At 48.5% G+C, this 25,738-nt stretch overlaps 7 protein-coding genes across 7 annotated transcripts; 4 read left to right on the top strand and 3 right to left on the bottom strand.

Moving 5' to 3' along the window:
* Nucleotides 1–3,407: 3,407 nt before the first annotated feature.
* On the bottom strand, nt 3,408–5,306 carry DEU56DRAFT_805754 (acetyl-CoA acetyl transferase). The gene is made up of 6 exons (XM_041353305.1): nt 5,147–5,306; nt 4,802–5,090; nt 4,366–4,752; nt 3,988–4,314; nt 3,607–3,931; nt 3,408–3,551 (listed from the first exon to the last, which is right to left on the bottom strand). Exons 1-5 carry the CDS (start codon nt 5,234–5,236, stop codon nt 3,807–3,809), a joined length of 1,218 nt encoding a protein of 405 aa, XP_041208150.1. The 5' UTR covers nt 5,237–5,306; the 3' UTR covers nt 3,408–3,551; nt 3,607–3,806.
* A 3,701-nt stretch (nt 5,307–9,007) lies between these two features.
* Nucleotides 9,008–10,930, top strand: DEU56DRAFT_972758 (uncharacterized protein; the record flags this gene model as incomplete). The annotated part of the gene is made up of 8 exons (XM_041359501.1): nt 9,008–9,222; nt 9,277–9,410; nt 9,508–9,594; nt 9,928–10,171; nt 10,213–10,216; nt 10,283–10,396; nt 10,462–10,636; nt 10,693–10,930. Exons 2-8 carry the CDS (start codon nt 9,370–9,372, stop codon nt 10,928–10,930), a joined length of 903 nt encoding a protein of 300 aa, XP_041208149.1. The 5' UTR covers nt 9,008–9,222; nt 9,277–9,369.
* A 1,971-nt stretch (nt 10,931–12,901) lies between these two features.
* DEU56DRAFT_737248 (uncharacterized protein) lies at nt 12,902–14,011 on the bottom strand (the record flags this gene model as incomplete). The annotated part of the gene is made up of 3 exons (XM_041348574.1): nt 12,902–13,300; nt 13,359–13,920; nt 13,974–14,011. 3 exons carry the CDS (start codon nt 14,009–14,011, stop codon nt 12,902–12,904), a joined length of 999 nt encoding a protein of 332 aa, XP_041208148.1.
* Nucleotides 14,012–15,911: 1,900 nt separating this feature from the next.
* On the top strand, nt 15,912–16,869 carry DEU56DRAFT_361966 (uncharacterized protein). Its single transcript, XM_041345858.1, has one exon. It carries the CDS (start codon nt 16,232–16,234, stop codon nt 16,787–16,789), a length of 558 nt encoding a protein of 185 aa, XP_041208147.1. The 5' UTR covers nt 15,912–16,231; the 3' UTR covers nt 16,790–16,869.
* Nucleotides 16,870–18,201: 1,332 nt separating this feature from the next.
* Nucleotides 18,202–20,568, top strand: DEU56DRAFT_871532 (amidase; the record flags this gene model as incomplete). Its single annotated transcript, XM_041355705.1, has 14 exons — nt 18,202–18,304; nt 18,355–18,446; nt 18,500–18,621; nt 18,678–18,745; nt 18,797–19,119; nt 19,179–19,293; nt 19,348–19,607; nt 19,662–19,750; nt 19,807–19,858; nt 19,913–19,932; nt 19,988–20,079; nt 20,129–20,312; nt 20,372–20,453; nt 20,509–20,568. 14 exons carry the CDS (start codon nt 18,202–18,204, stop codon nt 20,566–20,568), a joined length of 1,662 nt encoding a protein of 553 aa, XP_041208146.1.
* Nucleotides 20,569–21,932: 1,364 nt separating this feature from the next.
* Nucleotides 21,933–24,005, bottom strand: DEU56DRAFT_805717 (arginine biosynthesis bifunctional protein ArgJ beta chain). Its single transcript, XM_041353304.1, has 5 exons — nt 23,701–24,005; nt 22,837–23,663; nt 22,694–22,785; nt 22,388–22,634; nt 21,933–22,335 (listed from the first exon to the last, which is right to left on the bottom strand). The coding sequence occupies exons 1-5, from the start codon at nt 23,855–23,857 to the stop codon at nt 22,300–22,302; spliced, it is 1,359 nt and encodes a 452-aa protein (XP_041208145.1). The 5' UTR covers nt 23,858–24,005; the 3' UTR covers nt 21,933–22,299.
* Nucleotides 24,006–24,339: 334 nt separating this feature from the next.
* Nucleotides 24,340–25,179, top strand: DEU56DRAFT_805714 (ribosomal protein L35A). Its single transcript, XM_041353303.1, has 4 exons — nt 24,340–24,726; nt 24,784–24,848; nt 24,912–25,005; nt 25,058–25,179. Exons 1-4 carry the CDS (start codon nt 24,595–24,597, stop codon nt 25,079–25,081), a joined length of 315 nt encoding a protein of 104 aa, XP_041208144.1. The 5' UTR covers nt 24,340–24,594; the 3' UTR covers nt 25,082–25,179.
* Nucleotides 25,180–25,738: the final 559 nt, after the last annotated feature.

Genomic DNA, 25,738 nt, shown 5'->3' with positions numbered 1-25,738 from the left:
AAGCAGCATGCCATCAAACAGAACTCGGAGGGTTGCCTCGCTACTTTATCTCCTTCACGACCAGCGCAGCTGATTTGCGTTAACTCTCCGATCGGCCCGGATGTAGTCAATCCATCCAGTAAGCTACCTAGTATGTTGCTATCCGGTGATAAACCGAGTACGCACGTTCATCATACCGTATCGTCAATCTGACCACTTTCCTGAGCCGTCTAGAGCCTTTTCGCTTGACCCAAGCGAGGATCAGCCTATGAAAGACAAAGTTCAAGTTCTCAGCATCATTCATATGTAACAGCATCAAAATGAAAACACATTATCACCTAATCGCAGCAAGCAAGCTATCGGCGCCACTCCTCGCGTTGTCATTTGGATAAAGTACATGTCATTAAGACATATGATGCCTCCAAGCATGCGTAAAGAGTTGTCCAGTTCATGCTTCATGTCCCCGGCGATCACGCGCTGCGGAACTGCCTTCATCACAGTTCATCCTCCAACCACTCCATGTCCGCAACACGAGTCCATTTCTTTCAACTTGAGAACAATCGTCCCTGCAGAAAGGCTCTATATCATGAACAGAACATGCAGCGTCTATGCGGCATTCAAATAACCGGACTCCCTTCCGAAAAATAGAGTTAAGATTTGTATCACCGACCCTGCCAGTGGATAGTGCCCCCGTTAATCGAAGGATGTGCTGGAATGTCATTCAAGTCACTGATCGGTTATTGAAAGGATAGAAAACATCGTTATTGCCCGACCCTCGGCCTGAGGAATAATCTCAATCCGAGGCTGACCATTCCGCGGCGGCCACGTAGGCTTCGCGGCGTTCTTGCTCATCGTGATGAAAGTCACAGCCAGGGTAGGCGTGAACCCCTCTGCCGCTTCAAGCTATTTGGCATGTTACGGCCGCCTCAACCGACTCGGAGTCAGCCACCCTTCGCTTTCGTTATTTTGAAAAAAAATAATTTTGGCCCAACCCACGTTAATGAACACTCTCCAAGTCGGGAAGCTGGCAAAGTTCGTGCCCGGTTCGTCTCTGCCGATAACACCACGACCTAGATAAGCCTTTTTGAGGTAGGAGCTTGCCGTGAAGCCCTGCCCGGAGAGTATCCGATTCTAAGCAATAAACCACCTGCCAGTCTCATGCGACGCCCAAATCAACGGCGACAACAAAATTATCACCGCAGGCGGGGAAATCAATATGTCTCCATTTCCGCTCTGTAATTGCACGACCTAAGGCACAAGTGTAACCGCGAGGTTTGGTCCAGCAGAGTCCGACGATTATGTCGGTCAGTTTGAAACTAATGACATCGATTAAATCAATCGCACTCGCAAGCATGTCGAAAAGAGTTGCGGGAATTACCTGCCGCGTAAGGGGGTTCAGTGGGCAATACTTGATGCGAAAAGTGCGCATGAAGGGGTGCGTTGGCGTAGAATTCCATAAGAGCTTTCGATATTACTGAAGACAGAATAGGGTGTGTCGCCGTGTAGGCGATAATGGACCATTTCTCCGACTCGGAGGGCGCACCCACGGGCGTGTTTAGGCCCTCTCGATCAATCCAATAGCTTGGTGTGCGAATTGGCTCGACACCACCTGTCCCGCCTTGGCAGGAGCCTGCGCAGAGCGCTTGTACCCCTGAATTGTCCTACATTACTAGTCATGTGAGTGGATACGCCGGTCCAATGCTGCATAGAATTTCATGAATGCGCCCTCTAAGAAAAAGACACATCATCACCCATAATGCATATAAAAAAACCGGAACTCACCTATCATGAATGCAAGAGAAGGCGAATTAATCTAACCTATAACGATCTCTCGAAGGCCCAAGATGCACCCTTGACTGCCAAGATTTTGGCAGATGTATGTGAAACCATACCGGGTAACTGGTTATTGTCCTGGCCAGCTGATCAGTCAGATAAAGCCGGATCCAGGCCTGAATACGCAGTTCGTGCTCCACCGCGTACTCGTTGAGGTGATTACGAGTCTTTCGCAAAGGAATCAGAGGCGTTTGAGCGGCAGGGATGCTTGAACGCATACGCAACCCATTCAGTCATGTCCAGGCCGTTCTGGAAAAGGGGGGGAGACACCAAACTGACCAAATGACAGGGACGTCACTTGATCATGGCCAAAATAGCACCTACAGTACCTTAACATTCCCGCATAATTAAGGAACGACAATTGTCTTCCCTCACTGTGTATGGTCTGACCATAGGGGAGACCAGCACTGCCATCAGCCGAGTTGGCCGAACTAGAATGTGCCCAGTAGTCAGAAGTAATATGCGGGAATGATGCGCTCTAATACTGTAGAAAATAACTTGAGGTACTCAACAGGACATTTTTATCGCCATATAGCAGGAACTAGAAACCTAGGATGATGGAGACAAACTTGATGTTGTAATACCGTCCAGCAAGTCTTGTGCTCGAAACGCGATCAACGTGCCACGGTAAAGCCAACGCTGCCAATCCGCCGTGTCACTACTCCGGCAAGACAAGAAACCGTTTCTCTCAGATCCCTGTGACTTGTGACACATAGTAAATGTACAACTTACCAAACGCCGCCGTGGCACAATCAGCGATCAAGTTGAGCCTTCCTTGGTCCCATCACAACGTTATAGTTCCGTAATGGTTATTCACTTTGCACACTTCTTGGACACGACTGAAATGTGCTCTGAAACACAACGTTTGTCTTCTTGTGAGTGGGATCCGAATAAACGCCAGGCTGGCAGGCTGAAGGATCAACGTGAATTGCGTCCATAATAAGCAATGGAACTAAGCTCGTAATAGAAGCTGGAGGTCCTTGCTGGCATCAAATCGAGTTGGGTGGGATAGCAAGAGTCAAGACTGTGAAGAAGAAGTATGAACTCAAATATCCGAGTGATGCGTTGTCCGCTGGTGGGCCCACAGACGAAGCCCCACGGATGTAGAGAGTCGACCATGCGGAGCCCGGCGGACAGGGTGCTGTCACTTGTGACATGATCAAGTGAAGTCAGGTTGTGGTTCTTGTGTGTTGCACTAGAACGACGCCCATGAAGGTATACCACAGGTGTGAAACATGTCCATTGTCCAATGATCAATGATCGGCTTTAATTCTTCAAGATACACGTATGTACTAAGACATGCATGCAAAGTAGATTTGTGAAGCAATGATATGCCAGGTGCTGATTAGCCGTCCAATCAGTAACAATAAACAAATGATAGATGGCATGCCCAGCTCCTGCGTCCTTCTTCTCGACAGTAAAAAGTAAAGAAGTGATACGTCCATCATCCAAATTGTAAGACGCCAACTTCAACCATCGAGGTGACTGTGAGGAAAAATCAACCGCGCAAATTTGCAATATATAGTCACCTGAGCAGGATGGTCCGTGCGCGGGAACCCGAAAAGTATTTAATGTGCTTCACACCCTGGACACATTCTTTATCGAAAGTTCACCTGGCGGGTTGATATTTGGGTTTCTCCATGGTTTCAGACTGGAGAATCTTGAACCCATTTAGCTCAGGGAGAAGGAATCCTTTCACCAAGTACGTCCTGATATTGAGGTCAGTGGCGACCCGTATGGGAGGGAAATCTTTTAAAGTACGCTGATCAGTAGCTAATACTACTGCAAATATAGTTGCCATACATATCTATGTCAGCGCAAGGTCTAACCATCTAGAGCGGTCTGGAAGACACTCGACACCGCGACTTCGGTCAGTACTATTGGCTCGTTGGTGTGATTGAGATCAAGGGAGATAGTGGAAATGAATTCGAAGAGTAATAAGTATGTATATGATGCACAAGACATACGTACTACATGTCATATCACTAGGAGTCTCAATGTTCACTGACGATCACAGCTGCCATGCCCATTCCTGAGCCAATACACATGCTGGTGACGAACACTCGCTCATTACGTTGTTTCGCAATGTTGAGACCAGTAGCAATTTGACGTGCTCCAGCTGTAACGAAGATGCATCAACACATAATTGATACGCAAAATTTATGAGACACGTACTACATCCGAGTGGGTGTCCGATCGCGATCGCTCCTCCATTGACATTCACCTTGTCAAATGACAGGCCAACTTTCTGGATGCTGTACACGGCCTGAGACGCGAAAGCTTCATTTATTTCGTAGAAGTCAACATCGTCCCTGGAGAGTCCTGTTTTCTCCAGAACTTTAGGGATGGCGTACGCTGGACCAACACCCATAATACGTGGTGGCACGCCCACGACTGCGGAGGTAATGTATTTGCCGACAATGGGAAGACCCAACCGCTTGGCGACAGAGCGGCGAGCAAGGACCACGGCTGCCGCACCGTCAGATACCTGCGAGGCACTTCCTGTATCACATTCAGATGACAACATCTGAAAGAGTATCACAAAGAACCCACCAGCGTGTGTCGTGCCGTTTTTCATAAATGCGGGCTTGAGTTTTGACAAACTCTCTGCGGTGACACCATCACGGATTCCGTCATCCGAGTCAACGACGATCTCAGAAACCTTTTCAGTCTTTGGATCAATTATCTTGACCTTCAGTGGGACAATCTCGTCCTTGAACTTTCCGGCTTTTTGAGCGGCAGCGGCCTTCTGGTAAGACTTAGCTGAAAAATTGTCTTGTACCTCGCGAGAAATGCCGAATTCAGAGGCAACATTCTCAGAGGTGATACCCATAGGAATCAAACAGTCCTCCGCTTCCTTGCTGGTGAGGATCTCTTCTGACACGCCATCTGGTAAGGATCCAGCGCCATATCCAAACGACATGGATTCAACTCCAGAACCTAGAGGACTCGTTGGTCATGAATGATGAGATTCAGAACTGTTGCTTACCAATACCGATATCAATTTGACCAGCGATGATTTGGGTTGCAATCTGATTAACAGCGGCAAGACCGGATGAGCATTGACGGTTCAAAGTGCTGATTGGAGTTGTGTTTGGAATTCCTGCATGAAGGGCAGCCATGCGAGCAACATTGGCACCACCACCGGGAGGTAGGACGTTTCCCACTGCAATGTCCTCAATAAGGGCGGGGTTGACCTTGGCTCTGGTGTAGGCGCCTTTCAGTACACCGGACAGGATCTCCTCTGCGCGAGTATCTTTGAAACCACCTTTCTTGCCCTGTAATTAATTCAGTAAGTCACGTCGGGCTTCTACTGTAACGGTACTAATGGTACCTTGGTGAGAGCAGACCGCACAGCGGCTACAATGACAACGTCATTATCATTCTTAGCGAGAAGCTTCGCGCGAGCGCTTGAAGATGCCATTGTGGGTCGTGGGTGATGCTAGATGTGGAGGAAGCCTGGGGAGTTGTAATACCGTTGGCGCGCAAGCATGTGTTTTAATACTGAACCAGATCCGGCAGATAGCCATTGACAAGCTGCTTAGTCATCCGAATTCGTGTCAGGCCTTGCATGTGTTTCTTTTGAACGGTTTCTTGTCCTTCAAAACATCATGCATCATGCATCATGTTTCAATCCCGTAATCACCTGCTTGCCATGATAACGAAACGACGAGGCTCCTGCTCAGTAGTATGCTGTCGGCCTAGGTTCCACTTATCCGCGACGTATACCTTTGATTGATTTTCCAGATCCAATCATTACCAGCCACGACTTTGCAAGTCAACGTAGCAGACGGACACCACATCCTCGCATCACTGTGTGAAACACTTGCCAGCAGCGTGTTGTCCGCGTGGATATACTGGCCACGGAGCAGTCATTATCTATGACTATCTGAGCACGCCCTGTGTACTTAAATTTGCGTGGATTTGTGAAGATGTCGGTCTAATGTCATCTGGTTTCTCTGCGTAGCAACGATCGGTATGTAGCACGGGTGGTGGTTTCTGTATCTATGAATGTGTGGTTCAAGAACGAGCACACTCAAAAAATATGTTCACGCCAGTTTGCCAATGTTGTATGTCTCAGTCCGCTTAAGTTTTCGCCCGATTCACCCACCTCACCCAAAGCAGGGCCGCACAGCGAAAACAAGACGCGCCTCCCCGACCAGGCTATGATACGGTTGTGACGCTCACACAACGAAGATGACTCACTTTGGGACCAGTATTCGGTCACTTCATGAAACTGCCTTGGTGGTGGCAATCTGATGGCTACCATACTTGACGGTCTTGCAGTCATGGACGCTGCATTTCATTTAGTTGTATTGACAAGTTGAATGTTGACATCCAGACAGCCGCAGATGCCGGAACATTTTGCTGCGGTCGAAATCAAATATCATCAATCTTGCAGAACAACGTAAACTTGATGTCTAGGCTCTTCGGAATCGATTGCGCATGAGGCAAGGCTTACAATCAGCTTTCAATTTATCTTAGACCGTGCCCTGACCTCCGATCCCACCGCCATCCGTTGCTTTGACATCAACAAGCCCGATGCCCAAAGGAATGAGTTCAAGGGCAGTGTCATCAGCGGTTCTACGGGTGTTCTCAAGCTAGATGTTTGAATTGATACCAACGGCCGGAATCACTGTAAGCTGATATTCAGCTGGATCGGTTCATTGGATGTCGAGTAAACGATTTGCATTTCCAAGGGGTCAGGACCAAGACACTGCACAACCGATTGCCTAGCTTCTCAGGTATCGGGGTCGAGTAGTCTTCCAGGTTTAAATATGTATTCGCAGCAAACCATCCTTGTTTGTTCAGATACAGATGCTTACTTTAAATTAGCTTGTTCCCTTGCGTTCTTTTTCTCAACATCAGCGTGCAAGAAAAAACGTTGCCAGAACGGCCTACTACTGTTTGCAACAGGTCAATATCGACTATTGGACGAGCTTGGGTGTTGAAACAGTCTCACAAAGACTTTACCTGGGTGTTAGGGAGGAGGTCGTGGCTCTTTCGCGACGTATTGAACATGGGCAACTGATAGGCAAGTATTCCTCCCCACTAAACCCATAAGACCATCTGCTGAAGGCGTCACGTCAGGTCTGGAAGTGGACGATGTTGGGACGAAATCGAACTAGTATTTGTATTCCTGCATGCATCTGCATTATTTTGCACCGTGAAAATATACTAGGTAAACTAGGTTTGACATACAAACTGCGCTGCATCACCCGACGATCCCAGTTGTTGGAGGGCTACCAGTTTCTTTCCGGCATCGAGAGACCAGGTTATGGTGCAAATCAGCGACATAAAAAAATCAACACTCCGTCTGAAGCTGTCAGTATATATGCCGTCGTCTGCAGACAATCGAAGAACCGGACCATGTGGGATATTCTTCAACTTCTCGTGATTAGGTTTGTAGTGTTAACGCATCGACAAGTGACAGTCATTGAATCTGATTTTCCAGGCTTGTGCAACGCTCGTATCGGGATGGTCAACCTATTATACTGAGGTCAATGACAACCGCCGCCGGGAGCACACCCTCCTTACAAACATCGTCGAGTGCCAGCTTGTCTTTATGTGATCTGATGATCACTCTCTCGCCGTCCGGGAAGTTGAACATGGATCGAATTCGCTCTTCATGGCCCCCCAAGGTGTCAATATTAGCTTTGATGTTGCAGCAGCAGGTAGTCTCGATGTTGGCTATTGCCTTCACCGGCAAAGTTGTGAAGTAGCCAAGTACGAGCAATGGATTGTTTAGATGTCTTCGGAAGAGCGGCGGTGAGGTCTCGTCATGTACTCACGTTGATAGTTGTTTTGATAATGTCAAACTTGTTCGAGAGCTCTGCAGCACCCTGCCTCGTCAGTTTATCCGCGCTGGCAGTTCAGATATAATTTTGATGTTACCAAGGGCCTAGCCTAGTACACAACCATGATGACATTCGATGTGTCGACAGTGCTATCCGCTGATGCATCCGTGCTGGACTTGCGTTGGCTGACGAATTAGCTATTCGTGTTGTGGACAGGATTCCCGCAGCCATCTGACGCCATGACAGGTGAGGCTGTAGCTGTTTCATTCTAGCCGTTCCCCCACTGATGGATCCACAGAGGGAGGGTCTAGGAACGATACAGCCCAATATGAGAGCGATTGCTATGCATGTTGCTGGATTAGCCAACCCAGGTGGTGCACGCAGAGATATTGTTATCGCCCTCTTCGGTCAATATCGTGTCTGGTTGCGAAAAAGAGTTGTTTATTGCACATTTATTGATGGTGGAGTGAACTCTTGACAACAGCTCTGAAGACCTGACCGCTGATCAACTTTTACATTGCAGCCATCAATAGATGGTATAACCCGACCTGTGTACTCACTTGTTTATCCAGTGTAACCCCTACCACGGGGTGACAACTTTCCAAGCTACGTCCTCCATCCAAGTACTCTGCAGTTGCCGTGAACGCTTAGCGCTATAACACCTGCCACGTGGCCATGCTGGACGCAAGACCGAGGGCTTTGTGTTTCGCGTTTCGTGTTGTACCCTAGTGAATAACGCAGGCTGCCGAATGAACATACATATGTCGGTGCCGAGTCAGTACGGATGCCGGAGAAAGCTGTAGCCGGGTTTGATCGGAGGCACTGGGCAGAGTGGTGAACTTGGATTTGGTACGCGGTCGAACAGTTGTGGTCATGCCATCAGGGGCTGGTGGGAGTATTACTAGTAGCCAGTGGCGTCTCTAATATGAGAGCGAGTGTGCCAGTGAAACCTGTTTCCTGCATGGTGATGACCAAGTTAGTTGCCTACCGAGGATAGGTGGGACATGCACAATGCACATTGCATACCAGGTTGAATTACTTGCCGGAAGTTTCCGGTACCATGGGCGTCCAGCTGAACGGAACGTTTCCCTTTTCTTACTATAAGGTCCTTAGTCTTCTTTCTACTCAAGCTCGCATGACTAGGAGCAATATCAATATTTTCTCGTGCGCATCCTTGCATCATTGGTTTTCGCAGAGAGACAGAGAGTTTCAAATTTGAGGGTTTTCAACGTTCAGGATGATTCGGTCAAACAGCTCGCAGTTTTCATTCCGAATCGCTGACTCGCAACATGGTGAGACTCGCTTTCGAATATTGAGTGGTATAGCCACGGGTGTCTGCTAGCTCACCACAGCCAATACATTGACACTAACTCGTCGTTCCGATCGTCCCCAATGTTCAAGATGTGTATCCATCCATGACTCGATCATGTAAAACACTACCGGTGAGCTCGAAAAGAGCCAACTTGGCAATGCCTATATGGCGCAGAAGATAACGATAACATGTCGTTCGAGGATGTTGATGTGCGATCCAAGACTAATCTATGTTGCTGCAGTCAATCAAACTCGAATTTGACGCAACCAGTGTATTGCCGTATGATGATGACGACGTCGGGTGAGTTAATCCATCACGTTCATGCCATTCCTCTCAATAATGACGTGCAAGAAGCCAGCGGTGTCCAACCCAAATGGATAAGATGCTCCAACAAGATATTGTGGTCCATAGGTCGGGCTGTCGCACAGGCTCACAGCTCGTTCTTTTATGCCCGACCATCGCGTTGCTTTGTTCTTCTGTAATCTTGGGTACGTCGTGGCATACGTGGCGACCTGGAGTACTTATAATGTATTCTCACTACTATGCTAATCATCTCCATGATGGTGCGACATCAGGACCAACCAGTAATGGTGTTCGTAATACAGGGATCGATGCCATTGTTATCGGCACTGGCTTTGGAGTTATTGCCTGTGCGATTGAATGCAAAGAATGGTTCACCGAGTGAATGAAAGTACCACATTAATTGAGGGAGATAGGTCAGTAAACTACCCTTACCTATTCCTCTTGGCTGATGACGGAATCAAGGGTGACACGAGTTTCTCTGGGGTGATAATGCGCAGCTCCAGCTGACACAAATGCCAGACGCTGAGCCTTGGCGTAAATGCTGGCCGCATCCTCGCCAGATGGGGCCTCCATGACAGGTACAAAACAGGCCTTCTTTCTAATCAAAGTAATTGACAGTGCGACAGATTGTGGGACATCTCTATTCATGCACCGGAACTTAACGTCCATAATTACCTCGGAGGTCTCGTCCCAGATGCAAAGTTGTCCTGGCTGCGATTCGGAGCGTTCGCCTATCAATGGTCATCGAGCGCTTCTCCACGAAGTCCGTTTTGAGCATGCGAAGGACTTGGGCATCGAGATTCGCATGGGACATCAGGCCGTAGAATATTGGGAGGATGAAGCGAGTGGAAAAGCTAGTGTCAAATCTCAAACAGGTGAAAGTTTTGATGCCGATATCATCGTTGCTGCAGATGGAGCGATGAATTTGGCGAGAAAGTTGGTCATAGTAAGTTTGAATCTGACCCCGCCGGTGAACAACGATGAGAGCATGGTATCACGACTAATCCATTGACTGACTTCCGACCGTTAATGGAGATGTGTACGCGTGGATTGGTAGGTGAATTTATCTGCACGTTTTTTTCTTATTGTTCACCACTCGTAGGTAAAGACATGCACTGCCTAGCGTCTTCCTCCCTCGGAGGTAAAGGTATTGCATGGTTCACTCACAAGTGTGCAAATCGTCCTTCTCATGATGTTCAGAGCTAAATAAAGTTTCAGGGATAATGCAGCTGTTAGTTTCATCCCCGGGTGAAATAGAAGACGTAGACTGGGGCCCGCGGTGCGCTGCAGTCATATTGAAAGCTCCCTCGTGCATCGACTGGAAGCTTCTTGTACACGACCCTCTTCCTACGTGGGTCAGGAAATCTGGTCCCGTGGCATTGATTGGCGATGCTGCTCATCCATTCTTACCGCAAGGAAGTTTGGATGATTGATGGCGAACCCGTTCGCTGACCATGCGGTTGGCAGATCAAGCGCGCAAGGCGCATCTCAAGCCATTGAGGATGGCGTAACTCTAGCATTTACCCTGAACCTTGCTGGCAAAGACAACGTTCTATTGAGCACGAGAACATGGGAATCCATCCGGTATGTGAAATATTCTGACTTCCAAAAGATGCGCAACATAACTTCTGCATCACATTGTACAGGTACCAACGGGTGTGTGATGCACAGCGATAAATGGCATGGTGCGAAAGCTGGCGACTAATTTTTTTTGTCAGATGGCTTCCGCTTACGACGGAACAGTGCAGAGTATAGTTCAAGATCTCTTGGAGGAATTGATCCAAGAAACCACATAGGTACTGGACTGCCGGGACAGAATAGAATCTGCGAAGAAGAAGCTTATTCACGGGTTCTTGGGTTTGTTGAATATCCGTTCTCGAAAATCAATTTCTTCTGATCGAATGACATTCCCCCAAGGCCTCTTCAGCGGATCGCTAGTGGCGCCGGTTTGACTGGACGTAGTGCGGTAAGGAGTGGGTGTTTGCACAGAGGCGAAGAACGAAAGCCGTCGTTTCTCCACGACAGCATTGGATTACCCCTTTTTAATGTAAAAGTGCCTGGTTTAACTTGTGGATTGATAGGCGAATTTAAAGGGACTGCTCTGCCTCAATGGAAAATTAATAAGAATGAGAAAGAACATGAAGCATGATGGATACTTCTATCACGTGAAGACCTCCACGGATCAAGGAGGTAGCCTATAGCAAATCACTTGTTCTGGCGATTGGGCTGCCAATCGTTCCGGATGTCGTGTCGCGAGGTGTGAGTCCCACTTCTTTGCAAGGTTCAGCGAAGTTCCGGTGGTATGTTCTTGCGGGCCCGTACAAGGACCTCGAAGCACTGGAAGTGCGCGATTTATGTGACGTACCTGCTCGTTCAGCAGATGATTACCGCACTAGAGCAGCTTGAATACCAAGCAAGTACAAGCGGATGCCCGATGTACCATGCGTCTCCATGTAGAGTTCTAAGTATATCCTCGGAGTATTGCAGCATTGGGCGTGCAGTAGACTTTGCAGGTCAGATGACAGCGGTCCAGTGCCGTGAGCCGGGATCTGCGACATCCCGAAGAGGTACAGCCGATGTAGTTAATAGGTGGCCGTAGACGCGCCCCTTGCGATATTCGGGATAATCAAGCCATGTACTAGGCTGTGCCGCGGCGTCTTTTCCAGAGAACGGGGCCAAACATATGTCAGTGATAAACCTCCGTGGAAATAGAAACGTTATCTGTTAACGCGCGCCGTGTCACCTGTACGGTTTGACAGCATCATGCTGTATGTTTTAAGCTTTCTGACTGGCCAGTTCCGTGTTACTAGTGGGCCATCCGAGGGAGATTTCCGGTTAAGATGGTTTCATCGGCTCTATTAAGACAATGCTTGTCCTTGGGATAAGGACCTACGTGTCCCCCTCTGTACTTTTGTGGCAAGCTTCCTGAGTTCTGGTCAACGTTGGGCCGACGGCAACCCGAGGTTTGTATCACGTACGATCAATAAATGGTATCATATCTGAAATCGGTGATTGCGCGTTCCGGACCGTTGATGGGTACCACAAGTTGGGGGTTCCTGGAACGGAGGCTTCCGAGTATTCGCATGACTTGTTCACTATCAACGCATGCTTGTGCACATATGGTCTTATCCCTCTGCCAGGCGCTACGTCAGTCGTATTTGGATTACTCTTTCATTACTGCGGAATATCTGACAGGCTTTGTCATCCTGTCCTGATCGATCAATGCGATCAACTGATCGCGTTCCACTCGACCTAAAATGGAAACTGCATGGTGCGGAAGCAAATGATAACTTGATCGACGCTCACACGGGGGTACATAGGCGCCAGTAGGTTTCAAAGCTGCATTAAATAACTACGCAAATCGTGCTGCAAATGTCCAGCGATCAAAGGGCGTGCATAGGAATACAACGAAAATGAAACTCCAAGAAAATCGTAGGGGTACAATGTACTATAGGTCGTTTTGCGATTTTATATACGAAAACAATACGAATACTGCGAATGGTATCTGAAACTCAAATAATTACGACGAATGCGGTGAGCTGATGGCACGTTCTAGCCATTAATGCAAGAAAACGGACTAGTCGAGTAGCGAATAAGCAGGCATGGAAGCATGAACTTTTAGGTTATTCGTTTTCCTCCACGGAGCTCCGGGCTACCACGGGAGAACGTTCCTCCATTATGCCACGGCTTCATGAACGCTTGAAGGACGCATATCTACGTGGTGTAAGCGGGGAGGAGACCGCTGACGCGCACTTTCATGATTACGGTCTGCTGACGGAGCGGAGTAGGAGGTCCGTGCGGCTGGAGCATCTATCCAAGATTGGATCTCCGGCAACGTGTTCGGGTGTTGTGATCTCCTTGAGTCAGGCACAGACTGAAGAGGGGCAATGGAAGGGTGTGAAAAATGGTAAGGCGCCAAAGGGGGAACGTGAGTGGAGATTGGAGGTAGATGCGTTGATTGCGGGGGTGTCCTTGGCCGCATTGAAGTCGTTGCTAGAGCGCCTCTGCGGTGAGGAAACTGATCCGGTCTTGACCGCCCATGAGTACGCTCGAACAACCCACACTTGTTGCACAGCTGCGGACGAAATGAATTCAATTGTTTGTACCGATTAGCGGGACATAGGCGAACTTACGACTTTTCCAGGACTCAAGTTAGAACGGCGCCACGTCGAAGTGTCCGTGGTACAGCAATTGAAGCACCTTCTGCGGACACGGTCGCTTAATTTTGTAGCAGCATCGTCTGTATAACCAATGGCATGGTAACTTTGGCCCGGAATTGGATACGGGAGCTGTTGATTGTCGCGTCCGCTGCTCGCAGCACTGTGAGCTAATGCGGGGCTAGTATAGGAAGAGGACACATGATATGGGTGAGAGTCGTGCGAGTACCTGTGCTCAGGATGAGGACGGGGGGTATAAGAATAGCTGTGGGAGACCCTTCCCGAGTCCCGGACTGAGTCGTGGGGGTACGGTCTAGACTGCCGAGCCATCTGATCTTGGGAATAATATGCATCAGAGTAGGTTGAATGTGAATCAACTGAACGATCAGTGGGTGATCGGCGTGGCGCTGGGGAAGATACGGATGAACGGTCTAGGGATGAAACGGATAGTGAAGGGGAATGTGAGAGAGTTGCAATTGGTGGTGGAGTTGGTCTCCTGTAAGAGTGATCATAGTCATAGTCATACTCGCGACGGTGACTAGGAAAAGGTTAGTTTAAGATAAAAGGCTTGAATTGATTGAGAGTACGTACGAGGACGTCATTGGGATTGAGTCTACACGGTGAGGCATTTGAAGTGGAGGAAGTGGAGGATAAGAGGGAGATGATGGGTGATTTTGAAAGACGAGAGAGCGGTCTGATTTATGGAGTGGCGAAGATGTCGAAACCTGATATCAAATCAACATCAAAGGCACGGCCATCGAAGTAAATAAAGAACTAACACGGCGCTGATCTAAGCTGGGGTCTTTGAGTGTTAAATTTGGAGGTAAAGCTGTTTCCTGAGATCTTGTATCTTTCTTAGGATTGTTCGAGTCCGGTGTAGGAGCGGGAAGACGGATATCAGGAAGGCGATGATCAGATGGAGGCGTTGAGCACTGGTGATGGCGTGAGTCGTCGTTGTGATGAGATTCCCTGATAGAATAGAAATATAATATAATATAATTGTTAGTTAGAATACAATTACTTGCCATTCATTGTTGTGTTTTTCGATTTGCGGTAAAACGGGAACGTGATCCGAATGAGAGAACATGGGTTCAGGTGAAAGGGTAAGCGGAGATCCTAGGAATGCTGCAAGTAATTGCTAGCTCAGTAAAACACTTTCATTTTAATTTTATTACTGTTTTACCTATAATTACTTTTAGTAATCGGACTTTCAATTATAACGGCGCACGCGGCTCGCTCTCACCGCGCTCCTGTAATCTTTCGAGTCGCCGATTAACGCGAATCCCCGCGACTCCCCTCGGATCAACCTCGACGTCCTACGACCTCCTCCACTCATTCATCAACCTCCTCAGGCCTCACGGGGCCTCAACAGCTTTTAGCTACCTCGGAAATAACTAATTGTCTACCACTACACTGCGATCATTCGCTTTGTTCTATATTTGCTTGTCGGGTTATCATCTTGATCGCCTACCCTATCACAACGACCCTGCACATCAATCAGATTCCGAAGCTTTCATTCTTTGATTTCAACACTTTAAATGGATTTCTCCTCTCCGTCATACCAATCCCATCATAGACAGGCTGTACATGTCGTTATACCTTTGGTCAACTCAACTAGCGCTCGTCACACCTTTGGTAAGTCCTCCACGTTCGTTTGCATCATTTTCAGAACGTCCCCATCATGATGGCCAATCATCCGGTCTTTCATCCAAGACTTTGTATGACGCTCTGCACGTTCACAAGAAGCTCCCATGTTTTCACTCACTCTACAATGTATTTTAATAATAGGCCTCGATTCACTCGTGGACTTGCGGGCACTTTCTCCCGCCTCGTCGTCATGCTCAGTTAGGTATCATTTCACTTTCACATGGAAAAAAAAATATTCATACCACGCTATCATCTCTCTTTCCCGCACTGGCTGTTGGCCTTTTTTGATCGCAGCAATGCTAGTATGCCAATTACTTACCCCTTGTCGTTAATGCTATAGAAACCACACTTGGCATAGCATTGCGCCCCCACGGACGAGAGCATGCGAGTTCATAAGGCACGTCCCTGGACGAACTGCGGCAATAGGTCCTAAATGTATTTCCAGGAACAAACTGTTGATAAGTTGAGTTCAATTTATTCTGTCTAAAGAACTGTAACAGGTGTCAGCTTACCGTTTCATAGTCATAGGTATCTGCTCAGGTTCGCATTTCGACTTGGCACGTTTGAACTGCAGATCGTGACGACGTTTGAGTCTGACAGTATACCTATCTGGTATATATACACCAATTGCGAGTATGGACGGTGTTGTACTATTTGTGGGTGCATTCATTCTCCCCGCTGACATCTGTCGCAAGTCGGGCGGCCAGGGCTAACTGTTTGCGTGTGTGGAGGTCTGTGCCTCAGACCACCCACGGATAACTCCGCGAGTTTGACATTAAAATGACTTCTATTATCTGTAGGCGGCACAGCAATGCCTTTGTTTTCTTGGAGCCATCTCTTCACATGCCTCGAATTACTTTGTTGTCCGATACCGCCTTTATGATGCAGGTTGATCGATTCCAGCACTCAATTGCAGCTACTTGGAGCGGCTTCAATTGCGGACATACAATGGCCTAAGCTCATTGTTGCACTGACTTCGACTTTGTAGCAAATCAATCGATCCATGGGTTTGCAAAGCCGTTTCAAGTTAGCACGTCATTTTTCACATTCTTTGTCCTTGCGTTCGGGATGCCACCGTCACAATTGTTTATCGAGCGTATAAATATCGTCTCCCCCCTTCTGACACCATCAACTTGAACATCAAGATCATCCGCCCATCTGATTCCGCGCCTCTCCATATCCAATTCTTACTCTTGATCACGATGCAAACTGCGGTCGGTCGCCCGATTCCCCAAAGAGGCATGGCAAAAGCTATATCCTTCACTGGTGGCAACCGCTCAGAGGCGATGGCAGTCCTTAAATACTACTTGCAGAATATCACGCCACAGGAATTACATGCGCGGATTACAACTGCCTTGTCCAATCGAATGCTTCTCTCAACGGATATTGAGAATTTTCTCTCCGGGCTAGAGGGTATCGGTGTCGTAACTTCTAGCGCTCATGCTGCTGTGAGGGACAATGTGTTCAGGCACTGCCTGCGCTGTCACCAGCTGTATATGGAACGCGATAACAGACCCGGTTCCTGCATTATTCCCCACATTCCGCAAACGCCTGCTGGAACGGAAATAATGCCCAAGGTTCGGATCGCGTGCTGCGGGGCTGATCTGAGCCTGAGCGTTACGCCGACATCGGCACATTTCGTGGGACGTCACACGACGTCAATGCAGAACGTGGAATATAATGCGATTAATGTCAAGACGTGTGCTGAAAAGAAGTGTGCTGGGAACTTGAACGTTTCCGTGCTTGCGGAGGGGATATGACATGAGAACGACTCGGACGGGGGAGGCCCATCGATCAGATTGTCGCTGGGTTCCTTGTAGTTGTTATGAATCCATGACATTGATATCATCAGATTCGTATACGGAATTGTTGCACCGTATGTACCGGTTATCACATCTTGCACAGAAATACTCTCGAAATCTGATGCCGATGAGGCGGCATCATTGATGAGCCCCTTAAGATGTCCATGTGACGTGAGTCTGATTCGAGTCCTGTATACGGATCAGTACTAGTGATACTTGGATCATTCCTGAGCTAATCTGCAAACAGTAGACGCAAAGTATACCCATCACCTGAAATGACATGCTCTTGCAACTGAGTCCGACATCCTGTATCATGCTTCGAGAAAATGAAGGTGAGCGATACGTAAACGCCTTGGAAATGATAACGTTTCATCCTGTACCGTTGAGACGCCGTGAGCAAAGCACTCTGGAGAATCGGGAGTTGGCCCCCATCTCCATCAGAGGGATCTGTATAGCACCCGGGGTTTCGATCCTGATACTGGTACTGATAGGCTCACTGCCTCGTGGGTGAGGGGCCTGCCGACGGGCCGCCCGCCAGCCTAAGCTAGTTCAGCTCAATGTTCTTTAGCCGCGCACCAGCACTCTTGTAAACCTACGCAAAAACTCCATGCAGCCGACGTAAGTCGTATGAAACACAAATTTCGGCAGTTCCAGCGTCGCACATGCTGTGCGATAACGTTGCCGTCTCTCGGAACCTTCAGAGTTCATACCCGTTCAAGCTGCAAAGTTCGAACAGTGCACTAGTGGCAGCGAAAAACCTTGATCAGTTTTCTTGTGGCACAACCTTATTAGCCGCCGAGCTTTGTAAATGTGGTGTAGTGGCACGTTGTGGGTTTTCTGGAAGTGCAGAAACTTGAAGGTGAGAGATTTACAACTTCCTTCAATTGAGCACTTCTGCAACTTGAACTACCGTGACTCGACTCCTTCTCCCATATGACCTGGCACTATCCGTAGTCCCGCGGAAAGGGTGCCTTCACAAATTCGTTTGGTATTGTAAGGAGTTCCGGGAGATCCTTCATTTCCAGAATATCTGTTTCCAGAATTTCAAGCCAGCGCTTCGGCGTACCGTCAAGCCTTGAACGTAGGTCCCTGGTCACGAGAACAAGTAAACGTGCTCATTGTGCTGGAGATAAGATCACACAACTCTTATTTAGGCGTGAATACCACGCGACACCTCCAGATGACAATTCTGCCAAGTGATCAAGTGTCTGGCAAGCCTCATGTACGCGCAGAATAATACTCACCTTATCACTTATGCCGTATGCTGACAACGACGTTTTTCTTCGTCATGTCCTGAAGCTCGATGATAGTATATATGATGGTGCTGCATAAGCACATTCTGCGCGTGGAAATAAGTCTCCAGCATCGTTATGGTTATGTTTGCGATCAGGTTCAGCTTGGTGGTCTTGACGCTGCTGTCGGTGGGTTCCGGGGTATCAGCCTGCATCACGTACGGAATCAGCCCCAGGAACGGTAAGCCAGAACTCGTAGCTTCTATCGCAATAACTGAGTAGTCGGATTAGGACAACCTCTGCCGGACTTATTATACGCGACAATTGACGATCTCCAATCCGGTCTTGCGGCTGGAACATTCACCAGTGTAGATCTTGTGAAGGTATGGGAGTTTGTTCGTTTCTTTCGGTCCATTTTCACCTACTTTTATCAAAGGCATACGTGGCGCGTATACATGAGGTCAACCCCGTTTTGCATGCGGTTATAGAGACCAATCCCGATGCTCTTTCGACTGCAGCATCCCTAGACGCTGAAAGAGCGGGCGGTTCCACCAGAGGGTATTGTTGTTTACTTCGATCTCCATGTTTCTCGCTCTGATTGTCTTGTGCTATAGAATGTTGCATGGCATCCCAATATGCATCAAAGACAACATCGCGACATTGGATAAGATGAATAACACAGGTCCGTGACAATTACCGAATCTGTCGTGTCATCCAACTCAAAACATATTAGCCGGTTCGTTTGCCCTTCTCGGTGCGATCCCACCGAGCGATTCTACGGTTGCGGCAAAGCTCAAAGCTGCGGGCGCTGTCATCATCGGAAAATGCAATCTCTCTCAGTGGGCTAATTATCGTTCGTCAAACTCGACGAATGGATGGACGTCTCGTGGCGGCCAGACCATGGGCGCCTACTATCCGATGCAGGACCCGTCTGGTTCTAGCAGTGGTCCTGGGGTCGTCTCATCCATTGGCTTGGCTGCTGCTGCTGTGGGAACGGAGACATCCGGCTCTATCATCTCTCCTGCGAGCAGAAATAGTTTAGCTGGGATTAAGCCTGTATGTGCCCATGTCTGCCTTGATCTATGGATTTACACATACATGCTGGATTATTTTAGTCTGTCGGATTGACCAGCAGATATCTCGTTGTTCCGATCTCGCAGACCCAGGATACTATTGGTCCCTTGACGCGCACGATGATGGATGCAGCATACATCCTCTCCGCGATCGCAGGCGCGTTTATTTCTGATACGCGCCCGTATCCCATTAATCTGATTATTTTGATAGGCCAGGATTCTCACGACAACTATACATCTGCTATCCCATTCGAAACTGTTCCCGATTATGCAGCTGAGTGCAATAGCAAAGGTCTGAAAAGCGCCAAGATTGGCATCCCACGCAATGCTATGACGGTGTCTGCAACCAATGGCCCAGAAATTACAGCGTTTAACGCGTCTATCAAAATTTTCGAAGAACTTGGTGCTACGATAGTGGATAATGCTAATTTCCCGGACCTCGCTGGATACCAGAACTTTACTGGGGCAAGTGTGAGGCCTTGACGTACTTGTAGCATTTGATGACTGATGGTGTTCCTCACTCAGTACACTTCGGCCCCAGTCGTCGGTGCTGATTTTGTCGCTGATATTGCAAACTACTTCAACGAAATGACGACCAACCCCAACGGCATTACGTGTGTTTCTATACCGTTGATCACATTTTTTCGCTCATTTATTTACTGTCTTTCAGAAACCTCCACCAGCTCATCAACTACACAGAGACTTATGTTCCAGAGGACTATGTACGTTGCTTGGCTGACGGATAGATTATTATTAATTCAGTATATCTTGGACAGCCTGACCGTGACGTTGCAAGGTGAGTTGATTCATTGTGATAGGATCCGATTTTCTTTATCTTCAAATCGCATCAGGTGGATTGGTGCTGCAAGCCTCAATATCACTATGGGGGATGCCAGTTATTATACTGCGTTACTTCAACAATATTATTATGGATCCAACGCCAGTGAGTTCCAGCGGTTGATGTCGTCTACATTGCATGACAACATACCCAGCGATCCTCGGCGCTTTGGAAAAATATGACCTTGATGCTCTGATCATTCCGAGCTCAATGTCACCGGGTTATGCAGCTATTGCCGGGTATCCCATCGTCACAGTCCCGCTTGGCTACTACCCCGCCACCACGAACGTAACCTACAACGCACGCGGCACATTGGTGTCTCTGGGGCCGAACTTCCCGTAAGGCGTGATGTTCGCTGTGTACATATCAGTGCTTATTTAATTTTAATTTTATTTAGCTTTGGTCTGTCGTTCTTTGGCAGGCGGTTCAGCGAGGCCACACTGGTCAAGTACGCTTGTGCTTTCGAAGCTGCTACCAACGTATGTCCTTTACTGTGTTCTTGCTACTTGGAATTAACCAGTAGTTTCTTGTTAGTACCGCCAATTGCGGAACCCCTACATTATCCCCAACATTCAGCTCGTCGATGTAATGTAAATATCCATGGGTGATGTTCTGGCAATGTGACATCCTTTAGAATTTGCTATTGTATTAACGCAATAGAAAGACAACTCCTGAAGATTCTCAAAATAATATTTCGTGTGATGTGAATGCGCCCGCAGATGCGATGTAGGGGACACTTACTGATGAGTCTTGTTGGGATACTCGGACCGAATGGACACATCACATCGTTCTTCACAATCAACATGTTCAGAATCAATCGCAGACATCTTAGCCTCGTGCTAGATCTAATCTAGCGCATCGCGTAGAAGTACATGCATACAGCAATCACCATTATATTTTTTGAAATTCTGTTTCTGATCTGTCGCCGCCAAACATCGGATACCCCGCTGCAGCGGGTTTTGTTCGGCTACATCCTATCGATGTGAGAAGTCGAAGGTCTATGAAATCGCTGTGCGGGGTGTTACAAATGCCTCGCAAAGCCAGCAATGCAGGCCGAGTTGATCGGTCTTTAGCATTACGGAACTTAGATGCATGGGATATTACATTCCGTTCAGCTGCGATCAATCCTTAGCCAACCCCACAAGTGTTCATCAGTTTGCCTCTTGTGTATGCACTGGAGATGACATATGTAACTAAGCCGGCTTCTTACAACTGCCGTGCTTCGAATAATTGTCTTCAGCGCTCCTTCCAAAAGTATCGAAGCAGGGTTAAATCATGCAGCTGAGGCAATACGATAATTTGTATATCATCCTCGTTTGGCATCTGCAGCGATTCTTGAGGGAAACGAACAAGACAAGCCATCAGCGTGTGAACTGCATCGATGGTACGTGTATGAAGCAGGCTATGGAGGATGTCAACCGCCGATAGTTAATGGAGTCCAAATCTCATGGACCCCGCCGCCCCAATTTAAATCTGGCCGCCTGCGTTCTGACTCAACAGTGCATTTTGGAATGCTCCCAGGATGATACACAGGATGTCTGGAGCAGATCGGGGGCGAATTATCGTGGTGTGGTCCCTGATTGAGCCAATGGGTGTTGTTATTGCTTCTACTCAGATATAGGACTCACAGCATTCTTGAAGATCCCGGGTCCTGTGCGCATAGAAACCTTTGTCCATCCTACTTCTGTAGATGCGGAGCGGCAGGCTGGACAGCCTATAGTGTTCAACAGATTGGATATGATGCAAATTGCAGCGCGCTGATCCCATCAATGACCTGGGCAAGATAGTGATGGCACATATGAAGTAAGTTGAGATCTATGTGTTCGGTATCAATGATATCAGGTGATGATGTAAATCGTGTATTACTATCAGCTGCATTAGATGCAGTCAAGACTGGCAGCACCGTGTTCACATTGGGTTCCGTGGTTTTTGAAGACACGCACATGCCACGCCTAAAAGCAGGAACGCCGTGCTTGTCTGAAGCTCTTGCGCATGGCGCCACGAAGGTGGACATAAAATTTCCACCGAATGACTTGAGAAACACGGAGATGTCCCGCTGGGCCGAAGTTCTCCCGGACGCGACACAGCATGCGCCGAACCAAATATGACGGATCAAGCTCTGGCGGGGGGCAGCACGATCTTCACACCGGAAATGTTCATTTTAGATCCATGGTCTCATCGCGCGGCGACAATCAAAGCACGGCCGCAGGCTGATGACAATGTTGATAGTATATCCGAGATCAAATAGACGGCTGTAGATCCCACACCCCCAAAAAACAATGATATCAAACAAATCCAACAAACACAGCAGACTGCGTTCGACGTTCAACTCCTGTAATCTCCATTGATCCGCACGTACTCCTATGATTATGGATCAGCACCTCCTTCTGAAGGGAAAACACACAGAACCTACGTAGCTGAAGTCGCACGTCCAATATTGGGCGCTCTCACTGCCTAGGCCAAGATCCACCTTGATTTCGAAATCTTCTTCGCTCAAGATCTCCTTCGCGCGCACCTCATCCACAAGTTCGGGCTCGCCGCGCACCAAGACGGGAAGCGGAGTGCTCCCGTCTGCGGGAACGAAGGTGACGTTCACGCGGTAGGGGTCAATGGGCGTGGAGAGAGGAACAGAGCCGGTTGCTGCAAGGATACGGCCCCAGCTGAAGCAACGTTTCGTCTAAATCAGTGGCAAATCACGATCAAGGGTGAATTGGCGTACTTGGCATCTTCGCCATACAATGCGGTCTTCACCAGTGCTGATGTACTTATTTTTGATGCGACACGATGAGCATCAGTAAATGTCGGTGCTCCCTGTACGGATTAGGCTAATGGAACATATAGATAACCAAAGCGGCGACCTACCTCTACGGACACCGTGACAAATTTGGTGGCGCCTTCACCATCGCGAACTACAAGCTGAGCCAACTCAGCGGCGAAGGATGTAAGTTCATCACGGAAGGCCGGGAACAGAGGATCGTGCTCCTCAATCTCCTTTGTCTCTCCAGCAGCAGCACCGTTAGCGAGAACAATGATCGTATCATTCGTGGACATGTCTCCATCCACGCTGATAGAGTTGAAGGAACGGTCGACTGCGTACGTGAGTGCAGACTGCAGGGCTTGCGGAGAAACAGCGGCGTCCGTCAGGATACAACCCAGTAGCGTAGCATGAAGTTGGCCAGGGTTAGTGGGGGGACCCATGTCAGGATGAATCATGCCTGCGCCCTTGTCCATCCCAGCCATACGGAACGTCTGTCCACCAAGGCTGAAAGTCCGAGCACGGAGTTTGGGGAAAGTGTCAGTGGTCATGAAGGCCTTTGCCGCACGCTCCCAAGCTGCGAAATCTGAGCCAAGACTTGAAGGTACAAGAGACGAGATGCCGGAGAGAATCTTGGAAATGGGAAGGTTTTGACCGATCACACCTGTCGACATTACGAATGTATCGTTGATATCTCCGCTAGCCTCCGACTTGGGGAGAAGAGCATCGGTGGCCTTGACCATGGCCCAAGCATCTTCCAAGCCCTGCTTGCCGGTCACTGCGTTGGCGCATCCGCTGTTAGTTACGATGGCACGGGCACGGCCAGCACTTTTTTCAAGCACCTCCTGGCAGACGAGTACTGGGGCAGCCTTGAATGCGTTACGAGTGAAGCACGCTGCTGCGGAAGCAGGTTTTGGATGGGTTGAAAGTATAACTGTAAGGTCAAGGACAGACGGATTTTTTTTTCACACCGCAATGTACACCAGTAAGGCTGTAGCCATGCGGGAAGGAAGTATCCGGAATTTGGACGTGGTGACGTTCTTTGGCAGGTGCAGGTTTGACTACAAAAGTTGGGGACGAAGAAGTAGAAGAAAAGCGCCGCCAAACTGAAGAGCCAAACCGATTCATTTGTTAACTTGCGCTCACTGCTTGGGAGAGTACGTAGAGTGAAGGTTTGGTAGCTGTAGTGTTTGGGTGATGACCACTGCCCAAGCCAGTCTAAGTAATCGCGTGTAGCGTTAAGGGCCGGACAGGAAAGCTCCAGCATGAACATCGTGAGGCTGAGAAGTAATCAACTTAATATTATTGAGCTCCCTAGCCCACAAACACAAATGACGAAGATCCCGCATAGACACATGATGGAGGAGTGGTAAAAAATGGATGTAGTTTCATTCAGTGGTAGTACCGCAACGCCATCGCAGAACAAAGTTCCACAGTCAGCTGCTAAGGTGTACAAAACGAAAACTTCGATATCCCATCGCTCCGTTACTCGACAACGTCTGGTAACGACATCATCAAGTGCAGCACTAGTCGTCTGCAACGATGACTAAATAAAATATTAACATTTGACCCACATTTATAGTCTGCGAAAAGTCACGTGTTACATGTTACTACACTGTGACGTTGTCACGCTTCGCTTCCATCTATCCTCAAGTTCAGCGACCTCGACACGGCGGAAGATTTTTAGACGGCAAAATGGGCTCAACAAGGTCAGTATCTACTCGCATTGCTTCGCTGTGTCGCATTTGCATATTCCGCTGGTGGAGATATCTCTGGATGGCTTAGAATGGGGTGGATGGCTTGGATGTGATCTGGATGAAGTGCTTCTCGGTGCAAGGTCAAGACCGTACTCATGCTTCCTCCTGATGCACAGACTCTACTCAAAGGGACGCGTCCTCGGCCACAAGCGCGCCAAGCGCAACACTCGCCCCAACACCTCCCTCATCCAGATCGAGGGTGTCGCAACGAAGGAGGATGCCCAGTTCTACCTCGGCAAGGTACGCATTCATCCTCATTTTCTGCATTCAAAAATAGACCCAGTATTGTGCGTACAGCGTGTAGCATACGTCTACAAAGCCAAGAGGGAGGTCCAGGGCTCGAAGGTCCGCGTGATTTGGGGGTACGTCCGACCGTTATTGCAACAGTAATACAGTCAGTCTCATAACTGTGTTTGTACTCCCAGCCGTGTCACCCGTCCACACGGCAACTCCGGCGTTGTGAAATCAAAATTCAGATCCAACCTTCCTCCACGCGCATTCGGTGAAAGCGTCCGCATTGTGCGTCTGGTCGTTTCCTCCTTCCCTGACTGTTATATTGACCCCAATGCAGATGCTGTACCCCTCGACGGTCTGATTGTACCACCCTCTTACCTGCTTCACATCCTACGTATTCATATTGCGTATGACATGTCATATGAGCCGCATGCACCTTATAAAACGCATCCAAAGACATCTGATTGGCGTGATAAGTCATGAACTGCTCCTAACCAGTTCTGTTATTGTTCTACAGTATGAAAGGCAATCAAACACACGAACGTCTGTGAGTTTACTTTGTTGCATTGAATAGCCCCAATCGTCCTAGTTGCAACCTGCGGCAATCCAGCTCGTTTTTCAAACGCCTTTTTCCGAAAGAAGCTTCTCTGCACACGTTTCATGTCCATATTTCAGCTGGGCAGTCATCCATGCCCACGATAGCTGCATTTGCAGGTCTGGTGAGCTGCGGAACACATACATCTGAAACGACAGCTTCATCTGCTGAACAGCAACAATTGTTGGCGTCGACCTCGGCACAGTGATCGCGAGACATTGCGCACGTTTTATCGGCGTTGGGGGCTAGTGTTTGAGATCTGCACAGTGGGCCACGCTGTGTACTCGTGCGACCAACCAGAAGGGAGTGTGAAGCCATAATCCCAGCGTAGTCATCTGTTAGCAATCGTTACGCCGCGCACGAAATCAGGGCATGCCTGACCCCACGAAATAAATACAGGGCGCTCGGAGAAACGGGTCAACG

Source organism: Suillus clintonianus (assembly GCF_016758775.1).
Source record: "Suillus clintonianus strain FC179 chromosome Unknown DEU56scaffold_38, whole genome shotgun sequence".
In the NCBI taxonomy this organism is placed as follows: Eukaryota; Fungi; Basidiomycota; class Agaricomycetes; order Boletales; family Suillaceae; genus Suillus; species Suillus clintonianus.
Note: the sequence above shows the minus strand (reverse complement) of the source record. Positions and strands in the feature narration are given on the sequence as shown.